Genomic DNA, 25829 nt, shown 5'->3' on the forward strand with positions numbered 1-25829 from the left:
TAAGCCATGCATGTTTGCTTCTACTGCTGACTTCCTGCGTGATGATAAGGGTTCTATGCTTGGCTCCGATGAACGGCAGCAGCTATCACATTTATTGCAGGAGAATGGAGACATCTTTAGGGTGGGGGGAGCCCCAACCCTTTACGCCGAGCACCACATTGATACCGGTGATCATCCGCCTATATCGGTACCGCCGTATAGGCGCACTCCTGTGCTTCAACAGCGAGGAGAGGTTCTCGCAATCGATTTGTTCGGGCCACTGCCAGAAGGAGAGCAGGGGGAGCGATGGGTACTCCTGGTAGAGGATGTAGCTACAAGATGGGTAGAACTCTACGCACTTGTTGATGCCACCGCCGTGGCTTGCTCCCGAGTCCTACTGGAAGAGTATTTCCTTCGTTATGGCTTGCTTATGCGTCTAGGGGTGTAACACGTAAGTTCATGCCACGACGGGATGGCCCGTATCGCGTAGTAAAGATAGTTAGTCCTACAACGTACTTCATAGCAGACTTGTCAACCAATGTCATCGGCAAGTATCACACCGCGGATTTAACCCACTCTCCGTCAAATTCAAGTACGGATCCAATTATGCCAAAGAGGCAGAGAGGAAGGCCGCGTCTTCAGACTAACAGTCCCAAGTTGGACTCGGGACGCGTTCCCAACTTGGAGGGGGAGTATGTAACGCAGCGTTCCGTTTCGCGGGGCAACAGCAGCCAAAGAGAATGTGACTCAGGTCCGTGCCGCGACGACCCACCCCGCGCTACCCGCGCCCGCGCATCTGTTGCATCATTCGCACCCCCAATTAGTGCGCGCCAGACTTTGAAGTGGAATACACGCGTCCCCGGTCGATACCGGAACTGACAACCCGAGAGTCTCATGCCAGTCGGGCACCTAACATTAAAACACTAATTAATTGAGCGTTTCATTAGCTTTTAAGCTGAGTGACTATTTATAATTTATTTTTATTAAGTAATAAATGAGCAAAAAATAATACTTAACAAAAAGATATGAAATCCGAACAAAAACAGTTTCACTGTAAAAAATTGCGCCAAGTCCACGTTTATAAAACTCATCTCAATAACATTTGCACTTTACAAAAAAAAGAAGACTTCAATAGCTTTCATTCTCTACAAAAATATGTGAAATACAAAAAAATACCAAGAAACCGTCATAAAGATGAAAAAATTAAAAAAAAATTGTTGAAAATTTAAAAATAAAAAAAAAAAAAAATTATCGTGCTTGGCGTGCGTCATTGAGTACCCCAAAATTTTCAGGATAAATGAACATCCTTTTAATGTTTAGAAATTTATAAGTAGGTCAACCTATGAAATGCATAAATGTAATTAATGAATTATTATTTCATAATAAGTTTTACAAAAGTTAAGTAAAATCGACATCTCATACGTATGTTATTTGAATTTTTTTCATTTCCCACTTATCTTTTATGATTTGAACTAAACACCCTCTCGTGTTCGCTTATAGAAATACAAACTACTTACGAGTCGATACGTATGTATACGTTGGCTTCAAAACATTTGAAAAAATTCTCAAAGATGTTTTTCAAAGGGTAGAAAAGAATAATAAAGTTTCAGCTGAATCTAAAGGGATCGGACGCAAAAGTGGTCGATTTGGCATATAATAGCCCATAGGTATATAGTGAGAGCTGTTGAAAATTACCGTAGTTCTGTCTCAATTTCTCATAAAACGCTAACAAGAGCGAAAAAGACAACCTGGGTAACTTTTTCAGCTTTCACTCTATATTAAAGCAAAATGGTTTTTTTCTCGGGTTGAAATTCTTCCGAAAAATTTTGGGGTACTCAATGACGCACGCCAAGCACGATAAAATTTTTTTTTTTTTATTTTTAAATTTTCAACAATTTTTTTTTAATTTTTTCATCTTTATGACGGTTTCTTGGTATTTTTTTGTATTTCACATATTTTTGTAGAGAATGAAAGCTATTGAAGTCTTCTTTTTTTTGTAAAGTGCAAATGTTATTGAGATGAGTTTTATAAACGTGGACTTGGCGCAATTTTTTACAGTGAAACTGTTTTTGTTCGGATTTAGTATTACTATGTACATAACTAGAACTGAGGTGATATTGAAAAACAAGTTAAATATGCAAGCAATCAATTTTGTTTGTACGAGTCTGCGCAGATGATGCGTTACTGGTTAGAGGCTGTGGTCGATGTCATACTATTGAGGTTTCGACCTCATGTCTCAAGGTTGGTGAACATTTACCTTCTAATGTGTATGGGTTCGATAACATGCAATAAATATATAGTAGCGATTGGTATACATTTTTATTAGCGATAAGAACGACTAATCTATTGTTACTTGGATTTAAAAAAAAATTTTAATGTATACTAAAGTATCCTAAGCTCAGTACAAGCTTAACGGAGCGTTTAGCTTAAGCTCAGCTTACTAAATAAGCTGTAGCATGAAAAACTTGTGTCAGCAGCTCCAAGTTCCACTTAGTTAAGTGTTTAATGGCCGCGCTTACCTTAACTTAAATTTGTATTTTTTTTCGGACGGTCGCAGCTGTCGGACACTACAGTCCAGTTCGATGGGGGGTCCCAGACTTCACATGTACCATGTTTGTCTTTTGAATACTGTTCATGACAATTATTGTTATAATATATTGAATATTGTTTGCCATATTTGTTTGCCATGCTTTTCTAGCCTCACTTAAAATAAATTTAAGTTCCGTGATCCACACCGAGCTGTAGACCAATCACATTTATTTTTATTTCTATAGAACATTAATTTCTCTCTTTTAATTTTTTATTTTCATTGTTTTTTTTTTTTTTTGTAAGTTTGTATATGCAGTTTTTTGTTTTCTTTGTCTTAATTTAATATTAGTTAACGATATTTTTATCTTAAGCACAAACGCTCTTAAGCAAGATGTGTTCACATCCAAAAGGGTGAATTCGATAATGTATTATTTTATGTAAATAAGTTCAATGTTTATGTGTGCAGTTGTCATCCAGTTGTGTGAACCTTATAAAAAAAAAAGAAAAAAAAAAAAAAATTGTTAATGCAATTGTAGTATTGTAGTTACCTTGCCCTCTGCCAGCGTTCAGCAGTGGAGGTGTACGAGTAGACCGCACTCGCGATAGTTCTGCTCGTTTGTGTGGCTTGTGTGGCGAGCGTACGTCCGGGGGCAGGAGAGCTCTCTTAACATAGGTTTGGCACTTCCCAAGAACGTTAACGTTTGTTTGTGTTGTATGCAAACGAAACAATAGATAAAGAAAAAATGGCATTTCTTTTGACGACGTGAGCCGATGGTTCTTTACCAGCTTTAAAAATGGCACCTCACTGTATGCGTCTCGACAGAGAGTCGTTCGAATGGAACCATTTAATGTTGGGCGACGTTTCTTTCAACACTGAATCTCCGACACTTCACATTACAATTGTAAGTCACGTCTAAATATCGTGAAATTAAAAAAAAATACCACATCCAATAGTAGGCAGCGGCTTGGCTCTGCCCATGCCATTACTCAAGTCCACGGGCAATGGTAACCACTCATCATCAGGTAGGCCGTATGCTCGTCTGCCTACAAGGGCAATAAACAAAATCAAGACTGGTCCAGTCATTAAGGGGAGCTTTTTTCTCACATGGTTGGCTGAATGAACTCACTATTCCTAACAAATCTAACCGCAGCGATGAGCTTAGATGCCTTTAATATATCAAAGCCAGGCTCACCGTAGCGCAGTGCTCCAGCGGAGGGACGAGCCATGCTACACGTGCACACAACACTGCACTAACCTGCCTCTTGAAGTAATTACTAGTAATTTACACAAGCGAGACTACAGGGCAGGATTTGGATTCACTCTTTAGAAGGGGTGCGGTTTCATGAAAAAACTTACTTGAGGTTGATTGTAAATGTGGTGACGAGATGCGGACAACAAGTTCAACCTGCTTAATTTTGATACAAAGCATTCACGCGGGCTGGTTTTAAGGTAGGTCGGCCATTTGACGTTTTGAGAACTACCTCGACAGATATTTGAAGAATCTCATACAGAATATTTCATACAATACTCTTTATTATTCCAATTGCTATAGTGGTCGACTTTTCAACTTAATTAGTAAAAAGTTTATATGGAATTGACCTCTAAGTCCTTCACGTCTCCCCCTGCATCCCCCCAGCTCCCTCCCGCTCCCCCCCCCTCTTGTCCCGGCGTGCAGACTATGCTTTGTGGCCGTCGTTAGACCGCGGCGAGTGCGCTGTTTAGCATACCGCTATCTGCCTCAGCTATGTTAATCTTACTCTGTAGTACAGTACAAAGGCGACCATTGGAACAGTGGGGTCACGTGTAGAAAATACTTTAATTTTAATACTTTAAAATTTACTGATAATCATTTTTGTGGTCTTTTGAAGATTCTACTTAAATTAAACCAGTTATAAATATTAGTGAATTTTTTTATTATCGTTTATTACTTAGATGATTGGACGAGCTCGCAGTCCACCTGGTGTAAAGTGGTTACTGGAGCCCATAGATATCCACAACGTAAATACGCCACCCACCTTGAGATATAAGTTCTAAGGTCTCAAGTATAGTTACAACGGCTGCTCCATCCTTCAAACCAAAACGCATTACTGCTTCACGGCAGAAATAGGCGGGGTGTTGGTACGCTTATATGTTAGTACCCTGTGATTACTTAGCATAAAATCATTAGCTTATGTTTGTTCGAGTTTTCAGTACGATTTTCTATCTTTTTTAACTTTACCTATTTTTTGTTTCATAAAAATGGTACAATGTTCACATAGCCTTCCAAAGCAGACGAAGATACGGCCCAACCGGTAAAAAGTGACCACCGTCTTTTATTGGCGTCAAAAATAAAACTGACACAGCCGAGCTGCTGTTTATCTCTCAAGACTCTTTGTATTTGTCGTCGTGGCCTAAAAGATAAGACGTCCGGTGCATTCGTGTTGAGTGATGCACCGGTGTTCGGATCTCAGGCGGGTACCAATGATTCTAATGAAATACGTACTCAACAAATGTTCACGATTGACTTCCACGGTGAAGGAATAACACCTTGTAATAAAAATCAAACCCACAAAATTATAATTTGCGTAATTACTGGTGGTAGGGCCTCTTTTGAGTCCGCGCGGGTAGGTACCACCACCCCGCCTATTTCGGTCGTGAAGCAGTATTGCGTTTCGGTTTGAAGGGTGGGGCAGCCGTTGTAACTATACTTGAGACCTTAGAACTTATATCTCAAGGTGGGTGGCACATTTAAGTTGTAGATGTCTATGGGCTCCAGTAACCACTTAACATCAGGTGCGCTGCGAGCTCGTCCACACATCCAAGCAATAAAAAAAATTGTTAGAGGCGCTAACTGCTGCACCACCACAGTGACTTAGTCACGTTGTGGTACACGTTCCACTTTTGTTCACAGAAGGATCCAACATTAACATTTTAAGCGTACACAGTGTCCATTACACGCATAATACCATGGATCAGTAATTCGTCAAGTGTATTGTGCGCATTGGACGCGTCAATGCGCGGTAATTATGTGCGCTTACACCGTGGGAAACCTATTTTTAGCCTTTTTAATTTGTAATCGTACATACATTGAACGGACTCACGGCCAAACTGGTGCTAAGTGGTTACCGGTTCCATAAACATGACATGCGAGTGCTACCATCTACCTTGATACACGAGGTCTAACCCTCTATCCTATTGTACAGCGGCTAGTGGACGTTGGCGGTAGTATATCTATCGGACTTTACAAGTTTTATTCTTTCTTTATTTTCATAAATTATTTATTTATTACTAAAGGAGTTTTTCCTTTATACTAGATTTTGTATTAATTACTAATTAGACTTAGCTCAAAAATTGGTTCCTGCTTATCACCAGTTGGATCCAGTTATGCCATCACACTTTTTTGTGAACAACATGTGGCTTTCTTAAAAAACTAATTATTTCCGGTGTATTACTAAAGGTATCTTGCATGGGTCTGGTCGTTAAGAGATCAATTAATGTAAGTAGAGCATGTATGTATGTCAACGAGGGGCCACCGGTCTCAGCGCGTGAGAAAATATCAGTAAAAACTTTGCTGTATCAATAAATTTAATAGTTTTAGGCCGCTTGTTAGCTTCGAGTAACGGTTTATAATTATCATAATTATTATTGGTTTAAAGCAAGTCATTTCATTTAGATGTGTACAATTTATGATAAAACGGGCTTACAGAAAAATTATAGGACTATAGTCTGCTATTTCAGTCGAACTCAACCCCGACCACTGAATACGGGGCTCATCACGCGCAGCGCGACAACGAGCGATTCCTAATTGCACGACACGCTTCGTTCCAAGACAGCCTTCATTTTACCCCCCAAAAATTTATCTCTCATCCATTTTCTATGCCACGGTCGATGCTTTACTTCCAAACGTCACTTTGTAAATCACCAAAGTGTCATTGTATTTGTGAACCAAATATGTTATTTGCTAATAATCATTACGGTAGACTTAGGTACGATTTGATTAGTGAGTATTAAGTTAGTATCTTTGCTCCAGCTGCATACTTCTACGTGGGCAAGTCCAAAAGTCCGGACGCCGCGGGGGCAACGCGGCTGCGGGACGAGCGGGGCGGGGCGGGGGCGCTGCGGCGGTACCGCGGGGAGCCCGTCACCATCTCTCTCTCTGACGGACTCACTCTCAAGGACATCCGCTGGTTCTCTGTCTGGTGCGACGAATACGCGGTGAGTCAGCTATTTGTCACTTCGCTAATAACTAACCTACTACTACTACTTCTAATACTACTACTGCTACTACTACACTACCCCAACTATACAAGGTACAAATTATTTATATTATTGGTTATATTACATGTAAAACAGAAATTTTGTATTAAAAAAATTATAGTTTATAAAACTAATAACTATAAACTAAAAAACTATAAACTAATAAAACTAAAAAACAGGCTTTTATAGAAAATACAATTAAAATAAACAAACTAATTTATTGTAAAAAAAGAGTGGGGTGCGTGGTATGAATAGTTATAAATACATATTTAATCGATAGATATAAGTAGAAGGATTATCTTTTTGATAATATCTTGAAACACCCCATGCTTTTTAATATATGACTTTCTACTTTTTAGTTGGATTTTCTGGAAAAGCGTGATTTTTAGTTTTGTTAACTATTGTTTATTAAATATGTTGTTACAATTAAACATCAAAATGTCAATAATAAGCTATTAATTGATGCAGCGGTTGAATTAGGCTTTGTTAGTATTGTGGAAGAGTTGTTAAAATTTTGGCTAGTTAAAAAATTGGGGCTAATCTCAACAAAAAATCCCTAATCCTGATTATCCTAGTAAGGATAACGAGTCTAAGAGTTTTAATTTGTCATCGGTTCTTATCAAGAAATTTAATAACTTTTGAGTTAATCCGATGTTTTGAAGGGGGTCAAAATCATGTTCTTCGGTAGGCAGCGGTTTGGCTCTGCCCTTGGCATTGCTGAAGTCCATGGGCGACGGTAACCACTCACCATCAGGTGGGCCGTATGCTCGTCTGCGTACAAAGGCAATAAAAAAAAAAAAATGTTCTAAGTGAAAATATTTACATACATTCACACTAACATAACATAAAATATGATGGTAATAAAAGCGTGTCAAAAAATACATTGGTCATGGTGAGCTTTTAATTAAAAGCTACGGTCTCATCGGAAACATTTATTTATTCTTCTTTTTGATTAATTAGCGACGATGCTTCTAGTGTCTAATAGACGCGTATGGATTTGTAAAAACATTGGCTTAGTTCTTCGGTATTAGTCTTCGCTAGAACCTACTAAATTACCAAAACAAAAGACAAAAAAAAGGCGAAACTCCACACACCGTCGGGGGCTCAGGTACTAGTTAAATGTCGTCAGGCATCTCGAGGTAAAAGCGGTTGTCTGGATGAGATCGTTCTGAGTGATAAGACCGCTCGTTGTAATCTAATCTTGATTATTTGCATTCATTTGTTTTTTATTATTTTGGCGTGCAATAAGGCAGTGCTGGGAACGTGCTCGTCTGAACATCCCGGAGATAAAGTGAAGTCTGGTCTAGTCTTCTGAAACCGTCTCGGTCTCTTTTCAATTTGTTTCAAGATTCGAGTAATGGTCACTCTAGCGTTCAGTGCGCACATATTATTATGTGATTGCTCACTAATAGAAATAGGTAGATATTACAGAGAGATATAGCAAAATTTATTTCGTTGTTATTCATTTATGACGCGATGTTTTTATAGAGCTATAGTAGAGCTTAATGTAGTTGGCGGCAGTGTCTACAATGTAGTGGACGATAGCGAGTCGAACATCAAATAGAGAGCAAACATCTGTCTATTCATTGAATAAAACGACGAAATAAACAAATATCCAAAGAAGCCTGTCGGAAGCTGTTGATCATAAACCTATATTAAAACATTTATTCTCAGGTGAACTTCGGCGACGTGAGCATCCCCCGCGACCTGGACTACCCTAAGCCGGCGAAGGTTGGAGCGCTGCGCGGCATCCACGGCGTCTCCTCCGACCAGATCATCGTGGTGGATGCGCAGACACTGCTCATCACTAATTTCTCTTACGACGGAGAAGCTCCAGGTTCGTCACTATGTCTTTAGGGACAGTTCATTTAAGGCTATGAAAGTTCCGCAAAAACAATTATAAATAAAACTACAAACAATTGAATATGCAATATCGAAAAGGGCACATCTCTGAAAATGTAAAATATTCAGGAACTGAAAAAAACTGATTATTTTTTAAATCAGTGTAAAATTTAAAATATAAACTTTTGAGATATATTTTAGTGCTATTTAGCAATTGAAAATGACTGGAATTATTATAAAATGGGTGTAGGTAAGCCTCAAAACTACATGTGTATGAAAAAACGTATTTGACAAAATATGCGACATGTGCCCTTTTTGAAATTGCATATTCAATTATTTCCTTTCCATTGAGTAGGTTCGGAAATAAAAACTCTCGATTTGATGTCATGGAAATACTTCTATTCATATTTATTTACATTGATTCGATGAACGTCACATTAATCATGTTACATAAACAACACTTGTCACTACGTCTATTGTAAAAACATTTTTCTTACACCAACTTATTTTCTCCGAAACCAAGCGATGGGAACATTGCGATTGTACATCCAGTATTTAGTATTCAACCTTTATCAACCTTTTTAACCTTATTCAACCTTTAGTATTTAGATCATTTTTATTACAATCGGGGCTGAGCACAATGAGTCAAATTGCGTAAATACTGGGGGTGGGGTATATTGTGAGTCCACTGGGGTAAGTAACGGTCTCCTGGCTTTTCTGCAGTGAAGAGGTTCTGCGTTCAGTTAGCACGGTGCCGCGCGTCGGAGCCGGTTTTTTTGCGAGGGGGCTACGGATTCAGAACGGAATTTTGGTTATGAAGCTTATCGGAACTAAATATGTCATCACAATTGACACAAGTTAATACGGATATGTTCTCCAACTACCTTAAATACGAACATATATCAGTTTAGTTTATTATTAGTTCGTTTACATCAAGTTAGACGAGGGCCCCTTAACCAAACACCTACAGTTTGGAATTTACTTTGAATAACATAAATAATATGTAATAATAACGAAAAGAAGTAATTTAACATATATTTCCTTATTTTTAAATTCCATCTGGAGGGCACGATGGGGCTGAGTTAGTTTCTAATGTAATTAATATCGCACAGACGCGAAGTTCTGGGTGGGTCGCGGAGACCAGCCCTCACCGCAAGGCATCCGCATCCCCGACGAGAACGGCAAGGAAGATCCGCTCAGGAAATATGACAAGAAGACCATCGTCCTCACTCTCCCTGGGGTAAGAAGATATAATTCTTGCTCCTTCTCTTACTATTAATTACTAGCTGACCCGGCAGACTTTGTAGTGCCTCAATCGATAATTAAAAGATCTAAGCTTTTGTATAAAATAAACTTAAAACAAACAAAAGGAATCCGTCCGACGGGGGACATATCAAAAGAAAGACAAAATTGTTATTTTTATTTAATTCCGAGAATTTGCATATTTATATACCTTTTAAACCTTCTCTGGACTTCCACAAATAATTCAAGACCAAAATTAGCCACTGGGCTGGGCAGCGGTGCCGCTATGTCGGGACCTACTAACACGATCCGTTTCCCGACCAGGATCTGACGGTATTCGACATTGGTCACTTCGGCGTGTGGTGTGAGGCCTTCACAGTGGACTTCGGACACATCACCCTGCCCAGGGCGCAGGTCAGCAACGTGCCGCCCAGCTTGAAGATGTTGGGGGTCTCACCGCAGGTACGTCCTTATGTATAAGAGTGTAGAACATAATATTGCATATCTCTAAAGAAGATGATTCTCAGTCAGTCAATATTTATTTATTTATTTATTAAGTTGCAAGTGATCATTAATACAAAACATTGACAAATTGAAAAAAGTTTTTGGCAGATGTCACCTCAATCATAGATGCGATCGACAGTGCATTAACAAAAAAAAAAAAGTTTTGATTACATTTGATTGGTTGCTTTTTTTTGCATAAGATTAATTTATATTTAATTGGGAAATTATCCGCGAAAGATTTTTCCTGTAAGTTGTGAGACAATTAGAAAAAACATCTATTTCACCTAAAATTAGTTTAGTAATGTTTAATTATTAGGTAAACAACAGTAAAGTACAGTATCATTATATACGAGAACAGAGTCGCGGGTTCGACACCGGGCGTGCGTCGCTGTGTGTTCAGTGTTGTTGTTGTTATCGACAGGCGTACTTCTACCAAAAAAGGCTAAATACTGATTGTTGTGCTAATAAATACAACGCGTCACTTTAAATACAAAAAAAACTCGACTCTTTCGTTTCACGTTCTATACATAATCTAATTTTTTCTTGATTTTGCCCCTTTTTTTATTACTTAGATGGGTCGACGAGCTCACAGCCCACCTGGTATTAAGTGGATACTGGAGCCCATAGACATCTACAACGCAAATGCGCCACCCACTTTGAGATTTAAGTTCTAAGGTCTCAGTATAGTTACAACGTCTGCCCCACCTTTCAAACCGAAACGCATTACTGCTTCACGACAGAAATGGGCGGGGCGGTGGTACCTACCCGTGCGGACTCACAAGTGGTCCTACCACCAGCATTCATGTTGTGCCTTCTGTAGGCTCTGGTGAGTACTTAATAGCAGGTGAATCGTGAGGAAGTCCATAGCAATAACAAACATACAACCCCGCAATTCACACATTGTTTACCTTTTAATAGTCGCACAAACAAAAAGCATTGCTTTAGTTAGTCGAGTTACCGCGAGCTAAAACTTGAGTAAAACTTAATTCAAGTTGTAGATTCGGTTTGTTTTGAAGTTAGCCTTGGATGCTGCGGCTCCGTTTGATCCCGTGATTACACCTAACTTCCACATCAGGGAACAGCTTCCGTGCAGCACTGCAAACGAACGCACGACTCCTTATTGGTTAGAACGCTTCCGATATGGAAATGCTGTTCTAATAAATGAACCCCGTGGTCGCCTGAATGCTAAAGTCAACAGCGACGAATTGAACGTGATAGTAGAAGCTGACGATGCTCAATCCATCGCTGAGTTAGCAGACAAATAACGAAGGAATTTTGAACTGCATTGTGTTTGTGATGAAAAATTGTTTTCTTTGATAATTGTAAGCGGTCTTCATGTTGGTTAGACCTTGGTTTAGCAAGTAGGCAATGCCTCAAACTAAATGCTACCCCTAAAAAGTCATGGTCACCGTTTGGTGGTCTAGTGCCGGTATAATTCATCAGCTTCTTACGAAATGTACATGATAAATTTTATATAATAAACTAGTTGACCCGGCAGACTTCGTAATACCTCAATCTATAAAAGACCTAAATTTTGTATAAAACAAATTTAAAACAAACAAAAAGAATTTGTCCGACGGGGGACACATCAAAGGAAAAACAAAATTGTTATTTTTTTTTATTTCGAGTGTTTTCATATTTATCTACCTTTCGAACCTTTTCTGGATTTCCACAAATAATTCAAGACCAAAATTAGCCAAATCGGTCAAGCTGTTCTCGAGTTTTGGCGAGACTAACGAACAGCAATTCATTTATATATACCTTATACCTATATATAGATAACTATAAATTAATTGATAACACTTCCAATTAACTAAATATTATAGTTGTACGGCAACACAGCACGCACTCACTGTTTGACTAAACAATTATTATAACAAAACGCGATTTTGAGGAGACTTTTCTAAAAGGGGCCTCTGTGCAATTGAAAGTATCTTCAAACAAAAAGGCGAGAGGAATTCAAGAAATATTTTGTTTGTGCGCTCCTGGAGCACTCGCGAACTCCCTTAATGCGATTATCCTCGTGTACATCTTCCTATATCCAGCTGTAAGTGTTTCGGTAGCGCGTTGTTTGTTAGTCAGCCCGCTGTTTCATAAGTTATATTATACTATTATGTTACGTTACTGTAATGGTGGTAGAACTTCCTGTGAGTCCACGCAGGTGTGTACCACCACCTTATTTCTGCCGTGAAGCAGTAATGCGTTTCGGTTTGAAGGGTGGGGCAGCCGTTGTAACTATATTTGAGACCTTAGAACTTATATCTCAAGGTGGGTGGCGCATTCACGTTGTGGTTGTCTATGGGCTCCAGTAACCACTTAACACCAGGTGAAGTGTGAGCTCGTCCACCCATCTAAGCAAAAAAAAAAACGTCAAGGCTGATTTCATAATTACTAATTTAGTATCTACGTACTACTTACGTACTATGCAACTGAATACCATTTGTTGAGCTCGTCTACCGGCAACGACTCTGAGGTTTGACGATGAACGGAAACTGCTCGGTTGTGAGTAGTTCTGATCGGTCTGACACTGGTTAGTGTGTATGTAGTATATTGTCATAGTTAATGTCGTGGACCAGTCAGTATCAGGTATCGATAATATATTTTAAAGGTCAACATCTAAAGTAACTGTTTTAGTTAAAATAATAAGAAATGTTTTTGGCTCCTTAATTATATAATATTTTGCGCTGCTTACCGAAGAGAAAGTAATGAAAACGAAACGTTAAAATAACAGAAACAAAGCGGTTCACTTAGTTAATGAGAAGTTGTCTCGAGAGATACACTTTCGTTGTATCCTTTCATTTACTTGTTAAAATTAACGTCTAATATATATTTGAGTTAACAAAGGGTGGTCGCGTGAGCTCTAGATAGAGTCTGTAGAGCGTTTATAAATTCGTGGAACTTCAAGGCGAGAGATAGAAACAGCTCGTGCAGTAACATGCTCTACAGCTTGCTTCAACAAACGCGGGCTCCGGTGTCTCTTCACCAATCGAGTACATACATTCCTATGTATGTGTGTATGTAGTTAAAACAAATCATTATGTATTCACATTCATTTCTCAAAATATGCAGCTGTAAACTGTTTTAATCTGTAAAACTTACTCCAAATATTTGAATGATCAAAATTAGAAATTATCGAGTTATTCATTGGCTTCTATTTTATACTAAAACACTTTTGTAAAGCTCACGTTGTCGTGTGTCGAGGGACGACCTTGAACCGGCAGCGCTGGCCCCCTCTGTGCGTAGCGCCGGCTTCTCGCAGTTTCATATTCCACGAGCTTTGTTATTATTAACGCCTTAGTTCGTAAGTCAAGTGCCGATCGCAGACTTCAATTAGTCCTCAGTGTGACGTCTCAAGGCGAACACAGTGTAGGGGTCCGAACAGCCTGGACTCACATGTGCGTCTCCGATGTACTACGTCAAACTATCGGATAGCGTTCTTAGTCAGTGGACTCAGTGTTCACGAGTATGCATTTAACAATTTAACTTACTTGTAGAAAACGTTATATATACTAAATAATAAATTTCTTAAAATACGTACGTCACATCAAAACAAAGCTGGCTCGTCGCCTCTCAAAGTGGGCGGCAGGAGCCACTTACTATGTTGATGGACTCCGTTAGCTACGTCAGCTGGTCTGCCGAACTAAGCTGGATGTTAGTATAAATATCACTACGACTCTTGCTATGAATGGTGGCCGATGTATACAAAGTATAGACCGACTACTTATTATTATTATGTTTGAAAATATAATATCTAACCTATGAATAGCAATAACAGATACAAGTAAATGTTTTCCAATAAAGCATTCTTCTGTAAGAATGTTATAATAAGTTGTAGAGCGCCGTAAATCGAATAAAGAGTTAGGATCGCGTCTGGAGAGGACATTACTGGCAGGCGACGCGACGTTACTGCCGATCGCGACATTACTGCAACCCCCTTATATCGATACTGGGAGATCGTGGCCAGGGACGCACTGAGCTCCCGTAGCGCGACACTAAATCAAAGATTTGTTTGTCGCCAGTGAAGGTAGCCCCACGGAAATCAATCAACATAAATATTTTATATTATACTCAAAATTAAATAATATGTAAATTAATTTATTATTATCGAGCGTAGGCGATTTTGGGGGACACTTGATGTTGGGGTAACCGCCCTGGGATACCGACCCGTGTCAAGTCACGTTCAACGGTGGACATTATGTTGTATCGCATGGTGGAGTTATTCGATATGTCGCCGGTGAAATAGCAGACGTGCGCTGCGGAGGGTGCGGAGGGAGCGGTGACGAGGACGGCGCTTTGCTGCGCCTGCTTAAACATACTCTTCGCGGTTTCATTGGAAATATAGTCACCACTACAGCACTAAGCGCCGCGCTAAGTGTGTCCCTGTTCAAATAATACATTTCGTGTTCGTCGAGTTCAGGAGTGGATATCGCTGTCCACGCATGTCTCACATATGTACCAACATACATTGTATATGCATTTTATATTGCCTTATTTTAGAAATCTCTGCAACGTTCACCCTTGTGAATTCTGTATGAATACAGCCTTTTACGAGTGAAGCCTTTTATTAGCACTTGGCACTGGGAAATATGCTTAAACGCAATTCTGGTATTTTTACAAACACGAACATAATTATGTAAATGACTGACATCGTCCCGTTTACATATGCTGTTTGCTAGCCTAGATGAGTACGGGATCTCACTTAGTGGTGATTTCAAGACACGAGATTGAAGTCACAGTCGCATCATCATTACAAGGATTATCTTTCATTACAATAGTGTATGAGGCCTGTCTGTATGCCCCCACCCACCGAACATGCGACGCAGACCTCATAAATTCCGCTAAGTTCAGTCGCGTTATAACCTAATTCTAGTGTTTAAGCCAAAATAGTCTAGATTTGGATGAGATCCAAATCTGTCTGAGCAGCCCCCGGCCCCGGCGACCTACTTGCTCACTCTACTGTTATTTGTCATTCAATACAATGCGAGTTTGAAAATTTTCATGTTTTATTCAACAAAATTACATTTTTGGCCACGTTTTAACGGGATCACTGATAGAAATACAGCCTCGTTGTAGAATCAGACTAGTAGACGCGGACAATGTGCACGATGCACAATGCAAGTACTCACAGTGTGGAGCTGCCTTATTGCTCACACCCTAAACAGGACTGTTTGTGCTCATTAAGCATCGCTCTCAAGTTTCATACCTTCACGTATTTAATATTAACTTAAACGACAATTTGGGTGTCGGTATATTAACGCTGTAACTATTATTGATCATCGATGATTATTAATTGAAGATTAATTCTAATATCAAAGAATTTACATGTCAAGGCTAACTCTATAAATATGGTTCACAGTAAATGGAATAAGCCAGATGACATATTCAATAAACAAACCACTAGAATTAATTAAATAAGAACGACAAAGGTCGCGTCGTCTGTGCGTAGTGTCGTGATTCTATGTAGAGAGCGCATGATTATGTAGAGTTGAGTACCACGAAATACCAGGGCCACGATGTAGAGACGGTTACATTAGATTCTCATGAAAATCAAGTACATTAATAACTCGTCCGTTTTAGGTCATGTTTGGAAAGCTTACATTTAATTGTACTATAATATCTACTACGTCATGAATTTATTACCCGTACATGGATTTTATGCTGTAGGTGTGTGTGTGTGTGTGTACTGTGAGCACGAACGAGCAGTCAGTAGTGACTGCACAGTCTCGCCTGTCTTACTTATTGTACTAGCAATGCTGTCTAGTCAGAATATGTTATATGAAGAAGACTCTAGAAGTCGTCGTGGCCTAACGGATAAGACGTCCGGTGCATTCGTGTTGAGCGATGCAACTGTGTTCGAATCCCAGGCGGGTACCCGCAAAATTATAATTTGCGTAATTACTGGTGGTAAGACCTCTTGTGAGTCTGTGCGGGTAGGTACCACCGCCCTGCCTATTTTTGTCGTGAAGCAGTAATGCGTTTCGATTTGATGGGTGGGGCAGCCGTTGTAACTATACTGAGATCTTAGAACTTATATCTCAAGGTGGGTGGCGCATTTACATTGTAGATGTCCATGGACTCCAGTAACCACTTAATACCAGGTGGGTTGTGAGCTAGTCTGCCCATCTAAGCAATAAAAAAAAAACTTCAACATGAAACCCTAAAGGGCTAAACGCCGTCACCGCGGTATTGCTCGCGAGGCCCACAACTAGTTGAAGGTTCTTGGGCCGCGAGGTCGCGTGTCATCTCCTCACCAGTTGCTATTTCAACAACAAGAATCTCACCTCCCACTAAAAATATTTCGAAATTAGAAAGCTTGTGTCTATTTCTATTAATAATTTAACAATAATCTAAAGCCAACAAACTGCGCTAATAATGTGACCACGATCACTGCGAACATTTACAGTTACCGAAGTGTTACTAGCCCAAATACAATTATTATTTTATTAATTAGTATTTAGCTTTAGTGCTATTCTTTTTCCAATATGGCGACTCGAATACAATCACAAATGTCCATCTTAATTTATTAACAACACGACAACAACATAACCAATGCCAATATATTTTTTTTTTTTATTGCTTAGATGGGTGGACGAGCTAACAGCCCACCTGGTGATGAGTGGTTACTGGAGCCCATAGACATCTAGAACGTAAATGCGCCACCCACCTTGAGATATAAGTTCTAAGGTCTCAAGTATAACTTACAACGGCTGCCCCACCCTTCAAACCGAAACGCATTACTGCTTCACGGCAGAAATAGGCAGGGTGGTGGTACCCACACGCGCGGACTCACAAGAGGTCCTACCACCAGTAATTAATTACGCAAATTATAATTTTGCGGGTTTGATTTTTACTACACGATGTTATTCCTTCACCGTGGAAGTCAATCGTGAACATTTGTTGAGTACGAAATAATTCAAGTTTAAGATTATGAAGCCAAAATTGTATTTTAAAACACAACTCTTAATAGTCCAAAATCGGTACTGCGCCGAGTAAAACAGCGACGCAGTAGTCCGCCGCTAACCACTCGACTATTGAGGCAATCTCTAGTGAGTTACGAGTATGTCAGAGGCTCTCATCGTTCGAGCGAGTTAGATCATACACTAATGTTATATCTAATTGAAACCGCTTAAACATTTTCTGTGAATATCTTACACGTACAGACGCTTTCGGTAAAATTTAAACTAAACGTGATCGAGTGATGAGACTGGGTTATAATTTAAACAGAATCATAGGATGATTCAAGAGTGGCCAATGCCGGTTTGTCCACGTCACTCGTTGAAGTTCTGTTCAATGCCGTTTTCATTCTAAGTCTCTTAACGATATAGTTACACTTTTATGCCGTCGCGTTGTTTGTCGATCCTTGCTCCCTCCGTCCAAGTCCCGATCCCGAGTGTCGCTGAGTTGCTGCTTCCTGTTGCAGAGCCGCAACAAGGCGCTGGCAGCCGCCGAGCGCCCCACCCCCAAGCCGACTCGTAAGCCCCTCGCCCGCCTCGACGCCACTACCTACCGCCCTCACCTGCGCCTCGGCACCGGCTTGCTGCAAGCCCTCACAGACCAGCCCGAGGACCACACCTCCCTCCACCGCCGAGCCGACGACTATACGCCGCCCAAACAACAACTAGTGGATGAACCGACCAAGCCGAGCGAGCAAGTGCTACAAGGAGACACCTTTATACACCAGATCACGCCTGTCTACATTCAAGACTTCGAACATCTGAGTCCGGACCAACAGGTCTCGAGACAAGACGAACAACAGCAAGACTACACACAGCAGCATCAACTGGCACCGCAGAACTACTTCCAACAACCGACTCACGATTATTATCGGCGGCAGCTGATCGAGCAACAAGATGCTTACCTCCGGCAGCAGCGGTACCAGCAGATCTCTCAGTACTACCAGGTCACGCCGGCTCAGTACCGGGTGCAGAACGAGCCGTTCCAGTACAGCCTGCTGCCGCGGCAGGCGGGCGGCGCGCGGCCGAGGGGGGGCTCCGATGACCTTGACCCGCGTGCGTCGGGGCTGCAGTGAGCGGCGGCGACCGGTCGACGATCGCTTGCGTAAAGCTGCACTGTGCTACATCTCGTTTGCGAAACCCATCCTTTAAATGTGCACCGCATAAATCATCCTTTCATTCAGCTCCCATTGAGGCGTGAGACGGCTCCGTTCATGTTTACGTTTTGTTTTGCTCTCATTAGTTTCTCTCTCAACTAGGAGACTTTCATCATCATTACAGTGATGTGCGTTGCGTCATTTACGATCGGCGCGGCTGTCGTTCGGTCGCCGGATATTGTCGACTCACGATCATATACTTTTAAATTGAGTAATATTCTAATGTAACGACCATAATTTTAAAGGTTCAAAGACCTGATCTCTTCTGGCGACATTTCAACTGTGTTGCTTCATTATTACAAAGATAATCAAGTTAGTTGCGTCTGAACGGCATCTCGTGCTCCCTCGCACTAAAAAGTTATGTATTTAATGTCAAATTGAAGCCCAAAAAGACATGGTATACAAAAACGTGGTTGTAATGTGAAGGGTGATTAGTTTGCGAGTGAATGTTTGGCGCGGTAGACACCTTGAACAATTATGAAGATGACCATTTTAATGTTTTCTTTGAGGATATTATATTTGTTTTGTATTTTCGAAACAAATTGTATTGTCTCATTAGTTAATATACAAGTCCGCGATCGCAACCTCCCTTACACAACAACCTCTCACCGGTGACTGTAACAGTGTTGAAGCACATATGTTTGAATTAGCGAATAGTGCGCAGCATTGTAGGATAATATTGTTGATTTTCAAGGATTTCGTCGTTCAATTGAAGATCGCCCCTCTGTAATGATATCCACATCGAAGGTCACAAGCACCCGTCTTGTGCTCCAATAATTGATCAAATTATTTGTAAGTTGTTGTACTCGTAGCTTCACGGGTGAGTACCATCGTGCTCCCTCCGCGACTGCGACATCAAGTGCCTATTAGAAGATGTTGACCTTTTGTTGAGTCGGCTCGTGTCTGCAGAATTATTGTTGAAATAGTAACAAACGTAGCGAAGTCTAACCGAGTTTATCTATACCAATGTACAATGGATGTGGTGGATATGACTACTGTGTGAGTGAGGCTTTAACCTCACGACGACCTCATGACTTAACTCGTCTGAATAAGACGTTTATTTATTATAGTATTTCATTTTATAATATAAGATGCATAAAATTCGGTTTATTTGTTTGGGGGCCACGATACCACAAATAGAGAGTCAGATAGTTTACTAGCTACTCGTAGTCCAGAACCGTAGTTGATCACCATTGCAACCTGTCTTAGAGTGAAATAAACCATTTTGTTGACTATTCGTCCTCATTAACGAATATTACTTATATAAATATAAAAACATATATTTTATGGGCGGCGGATGTCTTCCAGAAGCTCAGGATAGGCAGTCACTGAAAGGTTTTCGGCTTAAATAAACTGTGTCTATGCTTTGATTTAAATAAAACGGCTGCATTTGGATGGATTTTGCAAGCACTTGCATAAATAAAACGCAACACAAACGAAGCCAATAGTTACACTAACTCATAAGTTTACATAATAAGTGCCACTGTTTGACAAATTTATATTTTAAGATTATATTTCTTTACGCACTCGTGTGTGTGTGTGTAAAATAAATACATTAAACGAATTTTAGTCGATTATTACTTCACACAATCCTCTCGTACAAAGTGACGTATTCTCACTGACTGACTGACTGACTGACTGACTGACTGACTGACTGCCTGACTGACTGACTGACTGACTGGCTGACTGACTGGCTGACTGACTGGCTGACTGACTGGCTGACTGACTGGCTGACTGACTGACTGACTGACTGATCCATGTTTGGCCAGTGGTAGACAACGTTTGATACATATCTACAGGTATGTACATACCTGCGTGTTACTGGCGAGAGTGTTGCTATTTTTTATTGCTTAGATGGGTGGACGAACTCACAGCCCTCCTGGTGTTAAGTGGTTACTGGAGCCCATAGACATCTACGACGTAAATGCGCCACCCACCTTGAAATATAAGTTCTAAGGTCTCGAGTACAGTTACAAAGGCTGCCCCACCGTTCAAACCGAAACGCATTACTGCTTCACGGCAGACATAATGGCTAATGGCGGGTCGCAGGAACTTCTATATAGACTCGTTTTAAGTAAGGTGTATTGAGTAAATAAAGTAGATTTACTTATATACGAGCAATAAATAAAAATTACAATTCCAAAATCGACATTTAATACTACGAAATGTTGGACACCATTTATGCTGAAATTGATAATGATGGCTCCGACATGGAAGGCAGTCCTTAGTAAAGTTTTTCTCTCCATCAAAGGGGTGTGACGTGATAGCACGATTGTAGAGAAAATTATTACTTGATGTTCGCTTAGTGGCTGGTACCGCTACTTCCTCATGTAAATAATAACGTGTTTAAAACTTCACACTGTTATAGTATCATTCCTTAGAAAGGGGTAAAAGAGTGGGATGGGCTAGAAGAAAACTGATTGGTTAGTCGGATTCAATGAAATGTTATATATGTGACAATAAATAACCGGGTGCCTGTTTCACAATAGTGTTAGTAGGTGTGCATTATGCACAACAGCTTCTTGTATATACTCTGGCGTCACCTACCGACCGTTGATAGAACCATGACCATTATCTGGAGAGCCAACAACTGTACTAAGTTTCAAGCACCGGATTAAGTATATATGTATGTACACACGTATAAACGCATACGCAGCAGAACACACACAAACAAAAATACACATATTCATGTTTATATCGTGGACGTAGCTTAGTGGAAGTGAGCAGTGTCGTGTTTGAGGTTCTCAACATTGTTGGTAAAGTTCCATTGGAACATGACAACATATAGCGAGGAGCGTAGAGCGTAGAGCGGATAGCATAGAGCGTAGAGCGTAGAGCGGTTTTGCTTTCATTAACTACTCGTCATGAAGTATTCTTGACTACTGTTAACTAAAAGCTATCATTATTATTATTTTTTATATACTTATCTAGTGTCAGATATTAGAAGCTTCATACCAAATACTACATTTTATTAACGATTACGAAAATAATACTGTCTGTCTGTTGTGTTTTCAAGCTTAAGCATTGTTTTTTTACAAGACTTTAATAAAATTTTGGATGGAAATAATTTGGCCCGTAGAGAAGCATTTAAAATGACTTTAAGTGTATCCAGAAGGCGCCAGCCAGGCTCGAGGGGCAGTCCACGTAGCGAGGCTGCGGATGGAATGTTGCTAGTTTCGAAATAAGCTGATAATATAATAGTTAACTGGCAATATGTATGACATTATCTTGTATTTGAAGTCGGATAATAAGCAGTTGTCATTTAAAATTAACATAAAATTAAAATTATAAAATACTGACTAAACGTTCAGTTTTCTAAGCAGAAAAAATCTCTAAAACATTTCTCAAGGTGAGCGATGACGTCGGGTGTCTTACCGGGACGCCTGAAAGATACACTAGTTTATTGTTTTTCTCAAAATATTTTAATTTAAAGAAAAAATAATTTTATAGTCATTCTACACGACCGCGCCAAATGTGAAATTTTCGCGACTTCACAAGTATTTATCGCGAACACCTCGTAGTGCGCTACGGCACATTGGGAACTCCATTGAATAAACAAATTAAGTACCTGGTCTTACTAATTATGACCTTGAAAACGCTCAAAGAAGTCGCTCCGCTTATGAGGTTGTCGAGAGCTGCCACACGCGATCACAGTGGCGTCATTGGATTACAGGCGGTCGTCAAGGCGACCAACCTCACACACCCTCGCATTCCATTCAAAACTTTTGCATTCTCAGAGAGTGCTGTAGGACAGTGGATAGGATAAACAGGCGTACTAATAGGTGATGCTTAAAAAAGCCTGCGTAGTCCAAGTTGGACTAGAGAAAAAGCAATTTACCTTTGTTTTCACAGCTAGTTTAATAATGAGACAATATGAGGCATGGGAACCAATGGAGGGTATAACTCGCATACGACGACACCAAGTTCCCTTCACTGCGGTGAATGATCTACCACTATCAAGTAATGTTGGCACAAAATAGACAGCCGATCGTAAAACTGTATCGCTGGTAATTTAAATATAAAACCGATGGTAACGAGCGCGCCGAGAGACAGAAACAAACAGCAATCTACAGGAGCGATCTTGATCTTATAATTTGGTTATCTATTAGTCCCTAAGGCTCTTTCGGTTCATATTTACCTGGTTTATTTTGGAAAAACCGGGCTAGCTCCACTGTTACTGTCGTCTATTGCATTGGAGGACGTTGATTTCTCGCAAGTACCTACTCGTGCGCCACTTGTCATGCCAACAAAAACTGGGCCAAGTTCCAACTCCATCAGATGAATGGTTTACTAATAAATCCATAGAGCTACCAAGAAACACTGAATTTATGTTTATCTGTTGTCTATAGACGTAGCTGACAAACAGACGTATTCAAGTTTTTTTTTTTTTTATGATTGAAAGATTACTGGTGGCCCGGAGGCCTTTCCAGTTTCACCAGGACACGTGGGCGAGCAAAGGCTCAGCCAGGAGGGGTGGGATTTGCTAACAGCTACCCGAGCGCCTCCGAAGGAGACCTAACAACTCAAGAGTAGCTGCTTCGCGAATGAATCTACTACCGGATCGGAATCGCGACCCGCTGAGAAGATCCGACGAGAAACTCAGCGAGCTGATTCATGGGTTAGGTTGCACGGCGAACTCTTTGTCGAGTTCGACGAGTACGGTTACCGAGGTCCCTAAGCCTGCTCCTAGTGTTAGAGCTGAAGGCGTCTAATGCAAAGGTTATTGGATCTGATGGATCCGTAAGGACGTGTCTAGGGCGTCGACGGTGACTGGCTCCTGCGTGATCAGGATTCGGGGAGTAGTCAGCGGCGGCTACGATAAGGCGATTATCATGACGCATAGCCTTATCGAAGTACCGTTCCGACGTTGACTTCATGTATTTCTGGATAGATTCGAGGCCCAGGTCGTCGTGTAGGTCAACGTTCCTCACGAACCACGGAGCTCCGACGGCTAACCTGCAAAAGCGGGATTGTAGGGATTGGAGGGTGTCTATGTGTGTACGGGCCGCGTGAGCGAACACCACACTCGCGTAAGTCATGACGGGCCTAATGCAAGTTTTGTAAAGTGTCACCTTGTTCCGAAGGGACATTTTACTCCGCTTACAGATCATGGGGTAGAGTCTGCCGAGAATGAATGCGGCACGGTCGCGGACTGATTTTATATGCGGGCGGAATGTCATCGATGCATCCAGGGTAACGCCCAGGTACTTGACCTTCCTGGCCCAGGGTATGGGTTGTCTAAAGAGAGTAATCGGGGGTGACGTATTCAAGTTGCGTTGAACTCAGTCTAAGTTTGATATTGCGAACGAAAACATTTGTAAAAAAAACAACTCAAAGTCGTAAAAGTAGCATCGCTGAGTCTAACGCTAGACCCGACTTGGTTTTAGTTTGTAAATATCACCTCGCGCTCAGAAATACCCTCTCAAATGAATTCGGCATTTATTATTACGACATTAAGGATTTCGAATATGTTTGTATTATATATTTACTAATTAGTTAATTAAGCCGAACCCTTATAATTTAATGTCTGTTTGTTCATATGTCACAGACAAGGGATTATTGGCACTATGAAGTACTCGTATGTGTAAGCGTCAATGCGTCCCCCGGTGTACTGGTATCGAGTGACACGACTCGACCGGTGCCCGAACCCACCATCCACTTTTGTAATTACCATATGTTCAGAAATTACACAGAAAAATCAAACTCACTTAGGTGTTAGCGTAGGTAATGAACGGCGTTAGGGTGTACTGTTGGCTTGTTCAGGCAGCAAAAAGCAGTCATACATTTTTCGGCTTCAAGTATAGGGTGTTCAAGATTCAAATCTTCGCGCCACCGCTCCATATCGTTATGGCGTCTCATCGGCGTCTACTCTCTGTAATCTATGCCACTATTGCGCACACGCCATTATTGCAATTTTTGTGAAAGTATTTTTTAATGCATTTTTTACTATTTAAAATAAAGTACACGTTATAAGTCGAATTATCGTCATTTAATTTAAAATCCATACCTGGCCCCTACATAGGGTCGCTGTTACATGTACAATACTACTTACACTGTGACCACTGAAGCTCTCCGTCTCTGGCCACCAGCTGGCTCGTCATCTCGTTCTCCCATCTCTTCAATATGTTTCGACGTTGTCACGTGGGTGTCCGACTGTAAAGAGAACAGTGTGGCAGGTCTTTATGACTCTACGACAAGGTGCCTTTTCCACGTGAATGTAATATATAATAATTTTGTGGTATTGGAAAGGATTCCCACAAGGGAAACTTTGCAGCCGTAACATCAATTACTTGTAGTTTGTCGTGTCTGGATGTATACTACATTCTTGCCTATTTGTTTTGTGCCCCGAAACAATCAGGGATTCTGGTTTGGATTTTGTATTGTCACGAAAAAAGACCACCCACCTTATTTAAGTCACATTGAAACTGAAATTACGTTTCAAGGTTTCACGCGGAAGTCATTTGTGAATATACACATTACAAAGGTAATGATTTAGAAGCTACGGCATGTTTATCGACAACGGGCGCGACCTCACGACAAAACTTAGTTCGTGTTAAAGTTGTTCATAATAATATTTTCTGCTCAATATTCCAACCGCAACACACTATCGGCTTAGTAGTTCTATTGCGGAAAGTTATTGAAGTACAAAGTTCAGTTCCATCTTACGACGAGAGGCGGCGACACTGCGAACTTTTAATGATCTATGAACCAAACTCTTAAAGTTTCAGTGATACCGAGCTTTTCGATTAGCTTCAGAAGTCGGACGTCGGAAAATGTGACTTAAAATTCTAGGTGAACTTAAAATGAAAGCGGTAAAATTGAAATCTTTTTGATTTGTAATCTTTGACGATGTATTATGAGTCCAAACTAAGTGTGGTACCAGCCAGCCTATACCTGCCACATAGTATTCACGATTTCTACTTCGAAAATATTCGCTACAAAAAAGTATGTGAATCTTCAAGATAATTTGGTTCAAAGTGCAAATGTCGCTCGTATTCAAGACGTGTTTATGAGCTCCGGTCATTATTTACCACTAGGTGCGCCGTGAGCTCGCCTGCTCGTCCATACAACGTTTTCTTTAAAAGTGTCTTCTGCCTTTCAGTTCTATCTCGGATCTCATCGCCTCCTTTAAACGAATGTGTTTGTAAAGGCATTTTCTGTTTATATGTTGTTCTCGGTCCAGTCTAAGTTGAACTGCGAGGTACTAAACGAAGAGTTCGGGTTCGAGGTGCGGTGGGCCATCGCCGGAGACAGCATCGTGCTGCAGCTGGTCGCCAAGCTGGGTAAGCTGTTACGCACGCTGTATTCAACCAGGTGGCGGGTACAATTATTGTAATGGTACTGAGATGCAGCCTTGCGCAAACCGCGCCAGCTATGCAGTTGGAG

General features: G+C 40.7%; 1 protein-coding gene and 1 long non-coding RNA gene across 5 annotated transcripts in view; one reads left to right on the plus strand and one right to left on the minus strand.

The window, feature by feature from the left end:
- LOC101743955 (protein Skeletor, isoforms B/C) overlaps nucleotides 1–25829 on the plus strand; it is a 61072-nt gene that overhangs the window by 25812 nt on the left and 9431 nt on the right. For 3 of the 4 annotated variants that reach the window (XM_012696208.4, XM_012696209.4, XM_038020587.2), the window contains exons 3-7: nucleotides 6519–6703; nucleotides 8420–8582; nucleotides 9700–9827; nucleotides 10154–10291; nucleotides 25627–25726. In XM_012696208.4, the coding sequence (XP_012551662.2) occupies nucleotides 6519–6703; nucleotides 8420–8582; nucleotides 9700–9827; nucleotides 10154–10291; nucleotides 25627–25726 (714 nt within the window). Of the gene's footprint in view, nucleotides 1–6518; nucleotides 6704–8419; nucleotides 8583–9699; nucleotides 9828–10153; nucleotides 10292–17753; nucleotides 20008–25626; nucleotides 25727–25829 lie in introns of those variants that run through there. The other variant, XM_038020588.1, reaches the window with a different exon arrangement.
- Nucleotides 8965–10183, minus strand: LOC105842540 (uncharacterized). The gene is made up of 2 exons (XR_001140140.4): nucleotides 10041–10183; nucleotides 8965–9374 (listed from the first exon to the last, which is right to left on the minus strand). It is a non-coding gene; the product is annotated as an uncharacterized LOC105842540 (long non-coding RNA).

Source organism: Bombyx mori, chromosome 26 (genome assembly GCF_030269925.1).
Source record: "Bombyx mori chromosome 26, ASM3026992v2".
In the NCBI taxonomy this organism is placed as follows: Eukaryota; Metazoa; Arthropoda; class Insecta; order Lepidoptera; family Bombycidae; genus Bombyx; species Bombyx mori.